At 37.1% G+C, this 17318-nt stretch overlaps 1 protein-coding gene across 10 annotated transcripts in view; it reads right to left on the bottom strand.

The window, feature by feature from the left end:
• The window catches only part of LOC101260991 (rho GTPase-activating protein 7), a 43362-nt gene that overhangs the window by 9937 nt on the left and 16107 nt on the right, over positions 1 to 17318 (bottom strand). For 6 of the 10 annotated variants that reach the window (XR_011212274.1, XR_003244228.2, XM_026028096.2 and 3 more), the window contains 10 exons: positions 14191 to 14268; positions 13519 to 13586; positions 13330 to 13399; positions 12294 to 12381; positions 9838 to 10081; positions 9246 to 9467; positions 1771 to 2094; positions 998 to 1047; positions 416 to 476; positions 247 to 330 (listed from right to left, as the gene is read on the bottom strand). Coding sequence is in view for 7 of the 10 variants with exons in the window: in XM_026028096.2 (XP_025883881.2) it covers positions 247 to 330; positions 416 to 476; positions 998 to 1047; positions 1771 to 2094; positions 9246 to 9467; positions 9838 to 10081; positions 12294 to 12381; positions 13330 to 13399; positions 13519 to 13586; positions 14191 to 14268 (1289 nt within the window). In the remaining 3 variants the exon portion in view is untranslated. The remainder of the gene's footprint in view (positions 1 to 246; positions 331 to 415; positions 477 to 997; positions 1048 to 1770; positions 2095 to 9245; positions 9468 to 9837; positions 10082 to 12293; positions 12382 to 13329; positions 13400 to 13518; positions 13587 to 14190; positions 14269 to 17318) is intronic. The other 4 variants (XR_011212275.1, XM_010314937.4, XM_004250845.5 and 1 more) reach the window with 1 other exon arrangement.

Here is a 17318-nt window from a genome sequence, read left to right as displayed (position 1 = left end):
AATTGGAAAGGTCATTAATGAGTAAACAATCAACCCAAAAGATGGTTATAAATTAGAAAAAAAACAAGGTCGCCAAAAAATGGTTTTGTAGTAGTTTATCTCAGCTATGTAAGTAAATGTGCATAGATTTGTGCAGCCAGCCACTGCATATTACTCAGACCCTCAAGAAAAAGAGAAAATCAGCTTGAAACCAAACAATTATTTGTGGGCTTTCTAGGAGTTTATTGCACAGGAAATAAAACATACATCTTGTTCAAGAGCCAAACGACGCTCATGCAAGGCTTGCTTCCGTCTCTCCAAGCTCGCCTGCAGAATTGCATTTCCTCTTGCCTAGTAAAAGTGGCAACATTAAGGGTATCAGAAAGGAAACAAAAAAGATGAATTATGAGGTGCAAAATCTACTAATATAGATCACCTCCTTTGCAATCCTATGGCGCAAGTCATTTTTGGTAATCTCAAGTCTCTGTATAGCAATTCTGTCGACAAGTTATCAAGGCTCGCATTAGAATAAATGCTGAATAATTAAAAGGGGCGAAACAAGATTTAAACTAGCTCATTAATGCTATATGGTCCGGAAGTATTTTATCTTTCAGTGTTGCATCTCTCAACGAAGGATGAATTTACAAAATGCAAATTGAACAAATGAATAGATGCAGGGAAAGATAAAAGGACATCACTATCATATGGCACTGAAACCTCACTGCAAACAACTTACATTTGCACATAAGCATTTCACCAAGAATAGCAACACTTTTGCATCGACCCTCGCCCATTCCCCCTCCTTGTCATAGAACAAGTCTCAGACTCGAAAGTATGTGTAATAAAAAACGGAGTAAATATCCACATGGATACCATAGAGATTTCAGTTGATAATAGAGCTTCCATTGTTTAAGTTAAAGGAAGTAAATATTCATATTAACATTAAAGAGGCCATTTATCTATCCTTGATCTCCCAAATGAAGACACCAACGGAAGGGGTAGGGGGAGAGAAACATACTCTTCCTCTCCAGAGGAGTCAATTGATTCCACTGATGGCGTCTTTCTAGCCTGTGCAAAAGAAAACAATCAAAATATCAGATTCCCAATTCCAGCTGTTATGACACATATGGGTGACAGACACAATACTTCTTTTCTTTCTTTCAATTTTTTAAGAAAACAAGCACGTTAGTTTATCAATCAATAAATTCTCCAAAGTTTGATCATCTATTTAAAGAAAAAAAGATATTTTTCTTTTTTTCCCCACATGTATAGAAGTTAAATAATTTATCCAAAAGGTAAGAAATAATACTCAAACTACAAATCAAACTTTGAGTGTTCTAGACACCAGAGAAACCCCACAGATTTTACATAATACTCCCTCCGTTCACTTTTACTTATCACACTTTGACTTGCCACATCCATTTAGAAAATAATTATTGATATAGGTATTTTACCAAACTATCCCCTATAAAATGATGTCTAGAAAAATAATTTGAAAAATAGTATTTAATGATGAGGGTTAAACATGGGGGGAAAATATTGTTTTCTCTTGATATGCCAAAAGTGAAAAGTAAAAATGAAAATCTATATTAGGAATAAGTGACAAGTAGAATTGAACGGAGGGAGTAATAACCACATAAATTAGACTAACCATGTGATAGAAAGAAAATATTTATGCATCACCCATAAACAAAAGAAACTGTGACACTAACTACAACTGAAATGGAGTATAACCCCCAAAAAATAAATAGTCCCACCAAGTGAAATCAATCCATAAAAGCCAAAACTCACATTGCTTCTCCCCCAAAAAGTTGACTTTTTGACATTCAGGTTAGAAGGAGTTAGCTTGCTGCTAGACTTGTCTGCGCTTGAATCACGTCTGGAGATACCATGAGCTGGATCCATAGATGGAAGTATTCCACCCATAGATCGCTGAGACTCACTACCAGCTAATTCACAAGGATCATCAACTTCATTTCCACATCTTTCCAGCTGTTCGCTGAAAGGAACATTAGAAACTGCATGGGGCTGAGTGTTTACAGTTGGTTTTAAAGTCACTCCTTGTACACGACTATCCCTACGAGACTCAACATCCGTATCATCACCACTGAAATCCTGTGTAGCAAAATTAATGCACACGCTAAATAAATGTCTATAAAAATCTAATAAGTTTGGCAGGACATTCTAGTTGCTCAAGCTTCATATATGAGATTAGCAGGAATCAGTTTTGTATGGAACAGACCAGAGGAGTAACAATATCCTTTGATTTAGGTTGTTATATAGGTATAACATTTTCATTCATGCATGATTAAGAAGAAGCAATAGTCAAATAACTAACTATTACCTTTTTGTATGGATAAGAGCCATAGGAAATAGTTGTATGTATATGACTTTGCTTCTCAAGGTTAGACTTGAATGAAAAACGGAATAGAAATAAAGGGCAGCCCGGTAAACTTAGCTCCCTCTATGTGTAAGGTCAGCAGAAAGGCTGGAAAAATGGAAGGGATTCAGATGGAGCTAAATGGACAGTAAGGATCTACAAAGCTGACCCCAAGTCCCCAACTAGCTTAAGATTAAGGCATTAAGAATTTGAGCTTGTTCCTCATTTACAAAGAAACAAAAATTGTATGCTGCTAAGCTGCGTGATGTTTAGACCATTCCAGTTTCTAACAGCCTCATGCGAGCCCACCCATTTGATGAAGGATCCAACCAAACTAGATTTAAAAAAACTCTCTTTTTAGAATGCGTTCCCGTGATAGCGAAAACCCAGGTTTGCTTGATGCCTCTTCTCTTGACATCTTCCTCCTAAATCCAAAGTCGGCCAAGCTAAAGCTCCCATAAAAGACCTATTCTTCCATCTCCAACATTCTCGAATTGTTAATGCCTTATTGCTTATGTCTTCATAAAGGTTGTGTATTTGCTTTCTTTGAGACGAGGGTCTTTCAGAAACAATTTCTCTACCTGATAAGGTAGAAGTAAGGTATGTGCACACTCTATCCACCCCAAAACTCATTTGTGGGACAATCCAAGTTGGCTCGGACTCGGGTTCGGGTATCCGAGTCGGATGCGAATCCGAGAGTCGGGTTCAGCAAAATTTAAATTTTAAGATTAGGAGGCGCGAATCCGAATATGGATACGGGTGCGGGGATTCGGCTAAAATTATTCAATATTATAAAATATAGTTATAACAATAATAATAATAATAATAATAAATATCTTGTAAAACCTATACTTAAAAGCACATGTACAAATTTAAAAGCATACATTAATTATTACTTGTTACTAATTAATTTTTAAAAAATTCTAATTCCTTTTATTGATTATAAAAAAAGATCATATATATATATATATATATATATATATATATATATATATAACCCAACATTAATTGGTAGTACAATTCATGATGTATGTTGTCCTTTCTTCTCCCAAGAAACCCTTAGCATGCTCTGTTTCTTTTCAAGAAAAAAAACTCTCTTTCTTTTTCAAGATAAACACTTTAAATTCTTTGTTCTTTCCATGAAACCTTCACCTCCTCTCTGTCCATGTACAAGAAAAAACTTTGCCTGCTCTCTCTCTACTCTTGTAAGCTTTCCCTTTTCACTATTCTTTTCCATGGAGCAACCAGACCTTGTGACAACGTCGTCGGAGAAAAGTCGTCAACTTTCGCCGGCCATGAAATTTATCTCTTCTTCCCATTTTTTTCTCGGCTCTGGTCTAAGTATCCGGACCGGATTGACCGAATCCGACACGCAGGAGAAATGAAGAGTCCGCGCAACATAGGGGACAATACAAGTATGTTGTTATATATAAAATTTGGAGAACACCCTTCCACTGTACTTTTCTTTTTCAAATTTACTCTAAATTTTTTGTTTTTATAAAAATTACCCCATATATATTATATTTCATATTTTTTTAGATAAAGTACGTTCAAAAGACCATATATTATTTGCAAAATATATAACCAAACACAACTCCAACAATTTCAAATAAAGTGAAAAAATATTTGTAATGGTATGTAGTAGTTCGTATATGGGATCTAGCCTATGACATTATGTAACTATCTATTTTAAGATATTACTCTTTTAGAGCAGATTTGATGGTATGCTTTAGGTAAATTAGTGAAGTTGTGTAATATTACTAGTTTTTAGAAATCGGGGGTAAAGATCATATTTAGAAAAAGTACATTCAAATTATAAATATTCTTCACAAAAAGCATGGCCAAACACAATTCCGACTCTAACTTCATAAATTCCAAATAAAGTGAAAAGTATTTGATTTTCATGGCCAAATGTCCACTAAATAGGCTTTCAGTCTGGAAGGAAAGAAACAATAGATGTTTTGAGAATATTACTAATCCAATGCAAAAAGTAAAAGAAAACTGCATTAATACTTTATATCTTTGGTGTAAAGAAGAGGGTATAAATGAGGTAGAACATTCAGAAGACTTCTTAGACTATCTGTAATTATGATTACTTGCACTGTAATTTTTTTGATGGTTGACAGCATACCCACATTACTGAGGAATATAACTTTACCTTGCTAAAAAAAAATGATATAAGGGTGTGGAATAAGGAAGTATTTGTGGGATGTAGAGGTGAAAATGAGGGAGCTGGTGGATGAGGTGGGAAGGGAATTAGATGAGAGAAAGCAGTTTTAAAAGGGGATGTAGCTTCTTTGGCTTTAGCTCAAGACTCAAGAGACTAGTCCGAGACAAAAATTGAAGGCGTTGTGGTTGGAGGAGAGTGATTCCAACACAGTTTTTCAGAAGGTAGCAATGGCAAATAGGAGAACGGATTTGATAAGAGTCGGTGGAGGTTGGGGTGAGTTACACGTGGGAGAGGAGGAAGTACAGGGTGCAACGTTTAGTTCTATAATGTTGGTCAAGAAGGAAGTGGAGTGGAGGCCAGGGTGGGGGGTGGGGGTAGAGGTGGAGTTCAATTGGAGGGAAAAATAGAGGGCGGTTGGAGAGGGCTTTGGGGAGGAGGTGTGTGAGTAGAGTGTTGTGCAGGTGACAAGGCACCAGGTCCAAACGACTTCACTTCGGCTTTCTTTTAGCATTGACGAAGCACAAGCAAATGTATTTTGAGTACTGTTGATAAGATCCAAGAGGGGTAAATCTGAAGGAGCTTAAATGCTTCTTTCATTGTCATTAATCATGAAAAGGAAGGGGCCTCTAGTATCAGGGACTGTAGACCTAAATCTTTTTTTTTTTTAAGGTTAATAGGTCTATAGTCAGGGACTATAGACCTATTAGTCTAGTAGGAAGCATTTACAAGATCATTTTTAAGGTGCTTTAACAAACGTAGAGAGTTTTGAATGAAACCATGTCTTCTTCACAAGATGCTTTGTTGAATGAAGACAAACTCTAGATGCGACCTTAGTGGCTAATGAAGTGGTAGATTCAAGGGAGCAACACGGTGTGCTAGGTATTTAGTGCAAGTTAGATCTTGAGAAGGAATGAATGTAAATCCTTGATTTCAATGCGTAGAAGATGAACCTTGGGGAGAAATGGAGGGAGGGAGTGAGATACTCGTTTTGGTGGAAGGAATCCCATGTGGTTTCTTCAATAGTTCAAGGGCATTGCGGCTAGGTGATGCTTTATCACCTATGCCTTTTATTTTGAGAAAATTACAGCACCATACTATTGGGTCATCTAGTTTACAAAATATGTACATAGTGTATAGGTAGTGTATACTTTATACTACATATAATATACATAATACACAACATATACATACCATATACAATTGAGTGTGTATGTAGTGTATACTTCGACCATACTTGATAAACTAGATGGTGGAATGGTAATATTGACAACTATCCCTTCTATTTTGGTGATGGAAGCTTGAGCACGACGGTGTTCCCTCGTCAAACGAATCAAAAAAAAGAAGGTTGGCTTTTCGCCGTGCTCCTTTTTTTCAATTATAGGGCGGAGAGCTATTTTAGGCAGAAACATCAAGGAATTCAAGATTGGGGTTGGTGGGGGTGGTTCTTTGTCAACTACCTATCTTTTATTGCAAATGATACTTTGGTATTCTGTGATGCAGATGGGCCCTAGTTGGACTATTTTGGACAAGTGTTAATTTGGTAAAATTTATCTTAGGAAATGCGAGATTATTCCTGTTGGTGAATTTGACAACATTGGTGTGCTTGCCCAAGTTGTGCATTGTATGGTAGGGTCCCTCCCACTACCTACCTGGGTTTACCTTTCGGTGCATTGAACACAACTCAAATTGTTTAGAATACGGCCATTCAGAGGGTAGAGAAGAGGTTGGCAGAAGAAATATTAGTCCAAAGGAGTCAAAAAAGTACTTACTAGGAGCACTTTATCAAGATTCCTAAATATAGCATGTCCTTGTTCAACACCAACACCTACTGTTGTTATAGGAGAGTTAGAAAGATTGCAAAGATACTCTCTTTAAGAATTCATAGACTTCTTAAGAATCTCCACAACCATTTACCCAAAAGTGCCTTGTTAAAAACCTTCATGTCTTTAAGCCTAAGCCCTCCCCACCCTTCAGGAGTTGTCACAGTGTCCAATCGAGCTAAGTGGAACTTCTTATTGGTAAAACACAGGAGAGATGTTGGGTATACAAGTAAGCAGGCCTTATACACTAGTGAGGCATTTTAAAGTCATGCAGGCCTAGACCCAACGCAGATAATATCACTAGAGGGTTGGGCCGTTCAAAATGGTATCAAAGTCACTCTTGTGTCAGCCTTGTGATGTGGGCCAGAATCCAACTGAGTTGAGGAAAATTCCAGTAAGGCAGAGCAAACTTCAGTGCTAGCGCTAAGTCTAGGCAAATTTGTGGTGGGGCAAACCTCAATGAGGACACTAAGGGCTCTTTTGGTGTGAAGGATTAAAAATAATAGTGCATATCAACGGGAGAAAGAGTCAGTTGTATCCTATTAATAATGTTTCTAATATGGAGGAACTGTCATGGATTTTGGGAGGGGAAGTAGGTTCTTTGCCTACCATTTATCTGGGCATGCCCTTAGGAGCCAAATCAAAGGCTTTGAACATCTAGAACCCAGTGATTGAAAAGTGTGAGAAAAAGCTTACCAGATGGAAATCTCAATATATCTCCTTGGGAGGCAGAGTCACTCATTAATTCAGTTTTGGATGCCTTACCTACTTATTCCTAACAGGGTGATACAAAGACTTGACAAAATTAGGAGGGATTTCTTATGGAAAGGGACAGAGGAAAATGATTCCACTGTCAAACATTTAGTCAAGTGGAGCAAGGTTCTCTGGGGGAAGAAACATGGGGGTCTTGGAGTAAGGAATTTGGAAAAGCAGAGCAAAGCCCTTAGACTAAAGTGGTTATGGAGGTATTCTCAAGAGCCTCAACCATACTGGGGGAAAGTAATTCAAGCAAAATATGAGAAGAGAACAAGTGGATGACAAAGGAGGTACTAACACCATATGGGGTAAGCCTATGGAAGTCCATCAGAATCTCGTGGCCTCTCTTGAAGATCAATACGAGCAAGAGGGTAGGAAATGGCATCAAGACTTCATTTTGGGAGGATAAATGGTTGGGCAACTTTAGCTTGAAGAGTATCTTTCCACAGATGCATGACTTGGCAGTGAATAAACAAGTGAGTGTAGTTGAGGTTTGGACACAGCATGGATGGAATTTCCAGTTTAGAAGGAATTTTAATGACTGGGAAATTGAGACCCTGACTGATTTTATTGGTAGGTTGGAAATTTTTACAGGAACAAGGGATGAACATGATAGATTATGGTGGAGCAGAAATAACAAAGGCACATTCAAGGTAAACTCTGCTTATAAGTTGCTAAATCAAGATGGACAACAACCTTCTCTTTGGCCTTGGAAGCAGATTTGGAAACCTAAAATCCCTTTCAAGGTGTTATGTTTCACTTGGCTTCTGGCTAGAGAAGCAATTTTAAACACATGAAAATCTCAAAAAAAGGAAGTTCTCCATGTGTTCTAGATGCTATTTATGTGGAGAAGAGGTTGAGACAGTCAATCATCTGTTTCTCCAGTGCAGAATAACATCCCAGCTATGGAGGATTTTCATTAGTCTCAGGGGTTTTGCTTGGGCTATGCCTAACAGAATCACACATCTTTTATACAGTTGGGGAGAAGTAGGGGTGGGAGCTGCAGATAGATGGAGGATTGTCCCAGCCTGTATTTGGTGGACTGTTTGGAAAGAAAGAAATGCTAGATGTTTTGAGAGCAAGAATAGTGATCTCCAAAAGATCAAACAAAATTGTATCAGGCTTTTTTGTTTCTGGTGCAAGCAAATGCATTTAGAGGACACTGACTCCATTATAGATATCCTAGGTTCCTGTTAGGATTCAGATTCAGTTTTCTTACTTTTTGACAAGCTGTAAATATGGTTTAGTGCAACCATGCACTGGTTTCAATGAATATACACAATGTTACCTTCTCAAAAAAAAGGATTTAAAATAAGTGAGGATAAAGATATCCTGGGATAAATTGTTTCCAACCAAACGACCCCTAAGTCTATAGGAAGGGGTGTATGTGACACCCAAGCATAAGATAATAAGTCTCACATTGGCAAAAAGAAGAGAGAAGTTGAATATACAAGGTCTTACACAATAGTGATGCATTTCAAAGCTATGTTGGCCTACGCCCAAAGCAGACAGTATCACTAGTGGGTTGAGCCGTTACAACTAGCAACAAGAGGAACCACACACATAGCTGAAAATTTGAGAAAGAGGAAGGCAATCCAATGCCACTCACTGCTCTTCGTGAAAGAGATTGGAAAGGAAATATTGTGGAGCACAGTTTCGAATATGTTTGATATTGAATTGGTAATGCCAGGTACTGTCAAACATTTGAGGAAGAGACAGGTAATCCATGCCAATTGGTGCCGTATGTGCAAGAGAAATGAAAGGGTGTACTGTGAGCACAGTATGGAATATATCTAACATTTTGAGGTCAAGGTTAGGCATTTAAAAGGAAGAGGAGATTAGAGTATGGAAAGTGCTCCGTGCAATTACGTGGATGATATGAAAAGAGAAGAAAAAAGGAACGGGACTTATGAAAGAGTTGAAAATGCTTCTGACAAAATCAGGGAGTCGCTTGTGAGTTTCTGTAATTTTCGAGCACCTACGCAATTCAAATTGGTGCACTTTCTAGAGAATCATATTTGTGCCTAGATTCTTTATTTTTGAATACACATCATCCACGATCAAGATAGAAGAAATCAGTAAGTGAAATGGAACACATTATTTACATGCCCCAAGAAAAAGGACTGGAAAGAGCATGAACCTTATAATCATAAAGATCACTGGCTGCAGAGCCACTGCTTTCGCTTAATTTTCCACTCAATAGACGCTCACAGTCATCATCCGAATCTGGGTCAACCTCATTCTCTGCATCATGAAAACCATTGTCCTTCATGTCCAGATTTTCATCATCTGACGACTCTATATTACCACTATTTGCAATTTGAGAATCTGCTGATATAGAGCACCTATGAAGATTATCATCCTGCAAGCAAAGGTAACAAATAGCTAAGCTCAACCGTCAAATGAAATTCTGCACAAAGACATAACTAGTACAACAAATATGCACTATAGTAAGATAGACCAAGTAAGTCGATAAAGAGAAAATACTTTCATTTGAAAGATGAAATCCAGAACCGATAAACAGAAAGCAAATGTAAAGAGAGATGAAAGAGAATCACATGGGATAACGATACAGAACCCATAAATAAAGGGAAAATGGAAAATAAACACATAATTAAGGACAAAGGACAAAGAAATCAAGCCACAAAAGAGAATAGACAAACTCTTAAACAACTTCACTGTTTTTAGTTTTTGGTGAACACACTTTTGTCTTTTATTTTGGAGCTACTTACATCAAAAATATTCTCATACTCCTCAAGAAGTGTCGTAATGATAGCCTGGGCATTATTGGCTGCATTAGCGGCGGCAAGAAGCTGAGCAGAGTTGTCTCCACTAACATCAAAGTCATCCTCCAACTCACATTCCCCCGCTAAAAGAGGGCGTAAAAGCAATGGTGCCATACAAGCAGCAACAGCAGATGGAGTCATCCGATTTTCAGATGCATGTGAAGAAATTGTATGCATCATCTTCAGAATTCTACAGGAGAAGCAAATTTCCAGGTTAGGTTGGTATACTGATGCATGCATTTGAATATGAAGTGAATATGGTAGTTCAGTTTCCTGGAATAAGTATGTAATAAACTACTGTGTAAATATGCCTGCAGCTACCATTGATTGAACAAAGACTTTTAGGAGTATCCCTGTCTCTATCACATGACTAGATCATCTTCTGGTGTGAGTCAGCAATTTAGCATAATGGATCTATAACAACCATGATGATAAGGGAAATGCAGAATACTGAGTTAAGCTTTAAACTGACAACCTCTCAGCAGAATAACTGTGAATGTGGATGGGGGGAAGTTCCGAAGTTGAGCACCAAAGTAACATCAGTAAGCTAGCAACCACTTAGAATGAGACAGTGAGTGGGAGAGAGTAGTTTAGAGAAAATAAACGGGGGAAAGACAGGTTCCAGGTCAAAGATCTGAGAACTGATCACTAACTTGGCTGCACATATAAATTCTTCTTCCATCAACAAATGTAAAACTACAAGCAGAACACAACAATCAACTAGATGTACTTCTTTCATCCTTCTGCTCTAAATATAGAAATATATCACCATCCCCCATGCAAATTTTCAATGGAACACAGACATCATAAACTTTTCTTGGGAACATACTCTTCATGCTTGGGTATAACTTTGAATAAGGTAAATAATATTATTATACAAGCGATATACCAAAAGTTCTACACCAAAATATGGTTCTCAACAAAGGAGATCAATCCTCTATAAAAATTGGGACCTCACAAGTACACCAAAACAAAACTATGGACAAAATATTACTCTTCATTTTTACAAAATAAAGTTCCACTCCTTCAAAAGCCCTACCATTCCTCTCTTTCCAAATGACCCACATGATTGCTAAGGGGGCAACGCACCAGGGCCTCATGCTTTCCTTCCCCCTTCTATGAGTAAAACTCTTGCAAAGGCCTCCTTCAGTATACCCACATGACTCATTGCATCTTAAACAAATTTAGGGCCACCCTCCATAATCGACTAGCCACCTTACAATGCAAAAGGAGGCGATCTACACTTTCGCCTGCACTTTTACACATGAAACACCAACTAACATAGGTGATTCTCCTCTTTCTCGGATTCTATGTTGTTAACATCACACCCCTTGCCGCCCATACAAAGAAACAAACCTTCCTTGGTGCTCTATGGATCAAAATGGAGTCATGGGGGAAGGACCTTCCTCTCTCACTAGCAACCTCTTATAAGAAGGGCTAACAATGAATAAGTCGTCACCACTCCTCTACCACCTCCATACATCCAATAAGTTGTTTGGTGTGTCTAGCACTTAGAAAAGCCCTATCAAATTATGAACTTCTTTCATCTCCGTTTCCTTCTGAATCTGAAGTCCCAATGAATAACACCCTCGTGAGACCTACAAATTTGCTGGACTGTCATCTTTCTGGCAAGAAACGTGATATAAATTAGGAATGAATTCCTTCAATTCAATCTCCCTGCACTACTTATGTGCCCAAAAACTAGTCCTACTTCCATCCCCAACTTTAAAAGAGATATCCACAAAACTCTTCCCACTCCTTCATGATACTCCTCCCACAAACCACACACAAACGAAGTAACAATGTTTCTAGTCCAAGGACATAATCTAGATAGGAGGAGGATATGAAGGTCGAGGATTAGGGTAGAAGCTAAGTAGGTAATCAAGCGTTGTCTAGTTTCCCTTATCAATATAGTTATTACAACTCTCCTACTCTAATTCTTCAATTATATTTTTACCTGTTTTTCCCTTGATTCAGATACCAGCTCTCCTTTATTTATAGAAAATCACTTCTTCATAGTTGTAATTCCTGTCCATACTTGATTTTGATATGCTTTACTTGAGCCGGGGCTCTTGTGTCTCAACCTTGACAAGGTAGGGGTAAGGCTACATCCACACCACCCTCCCCAGACCCTACTTGTGGGATAACTTAGATTTCAGTTCCCATTCTATTGTCCACTTCTACTATGCACTTGGTTTTTTTTTCTCAATCCAACTTGAGACATAAAACTCTTTTTGTTTTGAAAAGGTAAAACAATCATATAATAAGCCAGCACAAAGGGTGAGATTATTAAGAAAAAGAAGATAACCGCACCATCATAAGAGACTCCACAAAAAAGTGAAACCAAAGAATCCAATCAAGAATTAATGCAGACTAATCAACATCAAACAAAATGGATCTACCTCTGTAATAAGCGCCGGTTTGGTTCAGGAAATGTCTCATGAATGGCAGAACGCATAGCATTAACCCGAGCTTCCTTTCTATCAATTTCTATTATAGCCAAAAGTGAAACAACTTGAAGTTAGTAACCAATTTGCTTAAGTTTCGACAGTCTAAAGTGAAGAATGTCAACTGATCATAAACAAGCAGTTCAATCACAAAGAGAAGAATTACTTCAACAACCAAGACATGGATCGTAAGGAACTTCAACTAAGAAAGATAGATACGGCGAAACTCAGTAAGTATGAAAAGTACGTTCATATAATTACAATCTCTAGAAGAATTCCCAAAATAATTAATTAAAATCTTACTTTGAAAAGCTTATACTATTTAACCCCAGGAAGAAGAAAAATATTATCAAGTGACCATTTCCCAGAAAAGAGAATGTGGAAGATGGCAAGGCATCATTGCCTAAAGCTGAAACTGTTTCCTTGTAGTTTCTTTCATCCAGTTCTGAATTGTCACTCGAAATAAGTCTCGTCTTTGGCTGTTTTTTTTTTTTTTTGGGGGGGGTGGGTGGGGGTTGGGGGGGTAGAGGCCTTAATAGGCAAATAGACATCCATATTTGCACGGAATTTATTAACCCCCCCCCCCCAATTCCATTGGCTCAACCAGTCACCTTAACATATTCGAAACCACTGTCTTAATTGCCATTCACCGTTGACCGTGGTTTTGTAGAAATTATATGGCTGAGTTGGACAAATCTTTTCTTTTTTTTGAAATAAGGGTTACTTTGTATTGATGATTTGGAAACTTACTTCCCATAGTGTGATGGGCACACACACACACACACAGGATACTAAGATTACAAGTTTCCTAAGAATCAACTGCTTCTACCTCCTCCCGCACCAAATCTTGTTTACACCAAGAAAAATAGAAGACCAATACAGTTTGTTTTAATCCTCTGAAAAGTATCTTTTTCTCCTTCAAAGCACCTAGTATTTATTTCCTTCCATATGGTTGCAAAATCTCTTAAAGAAGAGTGGAGAATTTACTTACTGTAAGCTTCCAACAAAGCAGTGCAGCAGGATGCAGGAACAGGAGAAGATGGCAGCTCACGAAGAACATGCTGCATAAAAGTCGCACCAATTATACCACACTTAAAGAATAAAGAGCACCAAGATATTAAAATGAGAAATTGTGACAGAGTATTAAATAAGTACATTCATCAAATGTTATAACCAATACCTTAACGCAGTCACCAATTACATGGGCATCCTCCTCCAGAACAAATTCAGTTTTTCCTAAGGAAATCACTTCAGCATCAGCAAGTCATGCAGAGTCCATAATTTAACAGTACAATCGAACATAATAACCCACCAAATCAGATTCTTACTTCATGTTTGATTTTTTTTTCTTGAAAAAAAAAATTAACAGAAAAAGATAATGGTCATATACGAGTTTCTTGTGAATAGCATCTTATTTTTATTAAGTTTGTGAATAGCATCTTTTCATCATCATTTAACAAGAATGATAGATTGGACAAAAAGATGGGGGCAGTGCATTATAAAATGCAGGATTGGACCATAAATGAGACCACCTACTTCTGTTGCAAAGCACTACATTGACCTTTCTTCAAATGCCATTGGTACAATACACTTCATCAAGGGCACTTCTGTCAAAAGCATTGCAAAAAGCAAATGGGAGGAGAAGCAATGTCATTAACATTTTGCTAATCCAAGGAACAGTCCATAAATATCATAGATAACCTAGAATAGAATTGAATTACACAACCAAAATGCATTCCAGATCTAAAATTTACTTTTAACTCCTTGATATATCGTGAAATTAGAGGTACAGATAGACAAGCCTTTTCGGAGATATCCAACAGATGGCATTCATTCAGTAAAGCAGATGTACCTTGTTCATACTCGTTTACTCTCCGCCCCACTTCCTCGACATCTGCAGATTGTCGCAATATACCTTCGACCTTGGTTCCTGATAGGACGATTATAATAAGAAAAATTTACAACATAGCCTGATCATCATGAAACCCATTCAACATCCTCAGTAAGGGAGAGAGAATGCAATGTGAATATCATAATCAGTGATTAAGAGGTTATGCAGATCTTCAATATTGCAGATCAAAGTTTAACCATAACAAGGATCAGAAAATTCAAGCGAAACAAGAAAGAAAATGGGATTCTTCACGGAAGGAGGACCCTTTAAGGAACAGAAGGAAATTGCATGCGCAGAAAATTGTCAAATACAGCAGCTGGAGCAAGATATCCTAAATTACATGTTTATCAACTCGGTATCAGTTGATAGGGACCTCTTCTTTCTTAAGCTGATTGACTCAAAAGTCCCTTCATTCAGTTTCAGACTTTCCTCAAGACAAACATAACAACTAGAGTACAAACTAATGTGTGTGTACATATTATGTTTTGATTTTATGTACCCAGACCCCACTTGTGGGATTACACTTCCACAGGGTATGTTGTTATTGTTGTATACACGGACAGTGTAATGAAATTTTTACACCATCCATGTAATTAACCCATTCTAGCTTTTATTTACTATTTATTCAACCTACCAATCAATGCAATTAAATGGAGTTACCAGCAATTACCTTCAAGTTATTGTGTAAATATTTTTTACACCATCCATGGAACTCAAAAAATATATATTTAAGATTGCTATTGGTCCGGAATTCACCAACTAGTTGCAACAACAATATCAATTTTCAGAACATCACCTTATCACAAAAAAGGACTCCCCTAAAGAAAGAAGAGGTCATCCATCGTCATGGGAAGAACAAAATACTCCTCTGATTATGATCAACAGCTTATAGAAAGCTGTTAGAACTAATAGAAGCACACAAATAAGAAAGAACAAGTTAGGATTTGCTTCTTGTTTCTAACAGACCCACTTTTGTTGTCAGACTTTGCAGTAACTCCTTGACTATAGGTCAGCAGACTGACTCAAACGTGGACCAGGTAAGTGTTATACTTTAGACAGAACCTTTTTTTTTTTTGATAAAGTTAAAGTTGTATTCTTCAGCATTAAGGGTATGTTGGCTACCTCCAAAAAGTTACAAGCTAAAACCATAATTACATTGATCCTAGGAAATCTACCAACTGTTCTACTACTTCTATACCCTCTTCTTTACACCAAAAAAACATGTTAATGCAATTTTCTTTAACTTTCTGCATAGTGTTAGTAATATTCTGATGACACCTAAGATTTCTCTCCAAATAGCCCACCAGACACAAGCAGGTACTATAGACCACCATCTTTACTTTAGACAGAATCTTAAGCATCTAATTAATAATGAAAAAGAGAATCTATAAGCTTTGGCCTCAACTAGATGACTGAAGAAACACTAAATCCAATTAATAATGACAACCAATCTAATTATTTGATAAGTTGAATTCCATAGACTGAATTGATAAAAACTTCCCTTGCTTATTGACATCCCAAGTCAACTAGGCTTCAGACTTACTAATCTTATATCTATCTATCTTCTATTCTATACTACCTTAAAAGCATGAACTCCCTAAATTGAATATTAAATTATTATAATACTCCAAACTAAAAACACTATATATATTTTTGATTATTTATATTATATTAAAAATAGATACTTTTTGACATTGCGACTTTTTTGAAGGATTGTGACTTTTCCAAAGGGTTATGCTATTCTGATGAGTTGTGACTTTTCTGATGAGTTGTGATTTTTTGATGAGTTGTGACTTTTCCGAATGGTTGTGACTTTTATGAAGAGTTGTGACTTTTCTGCTAAGAGACGATTAAAACCTATTCATACTTTGAAGGGTTGTAATTTTTCGATGAGTTGTGACTTTTATGAAAGTTGTGACTTTTATGAAGAGTTGTGACTTTTCTGCTAAGACTTAAGAGACAATTAAAACCTATTCATTACTACCATCTATTATCTACAAATGAATAAAGAAATTTCCTCTTATTTTTACACTAGGAATCGTCTAAATTTTCTACTCTTCTTCTCCTTCTTAAAAGACCTCAAGTGTGATTTGCAACTGTTCGTATCACATAAGTAAGGATTGGTGGACAAGTTGTAGCAATAATATTCTATAAGCAGGGGAATACATGTCTCCTAGATGTTATTTTGTGAACAACAGGCAGAAGAGACAATCAACCATCTGTTTCTTCATTGCAAGGTGGTTAGACAACTTTGGCACTTATTTACCATGTTCAGGGGCACAAACTGGACCATGCCACAAAGGGCAAGTCAGGCTATAGAAAGCTGGAACAATGAAGGCAGTGGTAGTACAGACCAAAGCAGATGCAGAATTGTCCCAGGAGTGATTTGGTGGACCATATGGAAGGAGAGAAATATGAGATGCTCTGAGAGTGTTAGTAGTCCTTTACACAGGATTAGAATGAACTGCACGATCACTTTTTGCTATTGGTGCAGTTTGGAGTATGTACATGATCCTATAGCTGTTAGAGATATCCTAGGTCCTTTGTATGATGAAGTAGGATCTAGTTTAGTTTTGTTTTAAGTACACGCAACTGTATGCAGCTCCATGATGTAAATTTGGGACCCCAGCCTTTAGTGCTGAAGATTAATACACAAAACTGTAACCGTTGTCAAAAAAAAAATTAGGCTGCAAGCATGGTCAAAAAGATTAGCAAATGTGAATATGATAAAGGTGTTATTTAATTTCATGTACTCAAAAAATGGAAATCATAGTAAAGTAAATTGGTCTGCAATTTTTGGTATGTTTCTCAAAATGCTAATGATCTTTTTCCCCCAAAACTGTATTCTATACATTAATATTGTTCTCTTCTTTATTAACTTTCTTCTTTTTTTTTTGATGAAGTAATTAGTTCTATTGCAGGCATCAAGTAGATGCATAATAGTTACAAACGCTTAGTAGCAAAAGGTCAGCTCTCCTTAACATTGTTAATTAAGAATCAGGGAGCGGACAGAGTTCAGAAGTGAATCAGGGCAATCTAGAGGGGATAAATAAACACAACTATACAAAAACATGAGGCAGTTAGCTTTT

Source organism: Solanum lycopersicum, chromosome 11 (genome assembly GCF_036512215.1).
Source record: "Solanum lycopersicum chromosome 11, SLM_r2.1".
Lineage (NCBI taxonomy): Eukaryota > Viridiplantae > Streptophyta > Magnoliopsida > Solanales > Solanaceae > Solanum > Solanum lycopersicum.
This window is presented reverse-complemented; position numbering and strand designations above follow the sequence as displayed.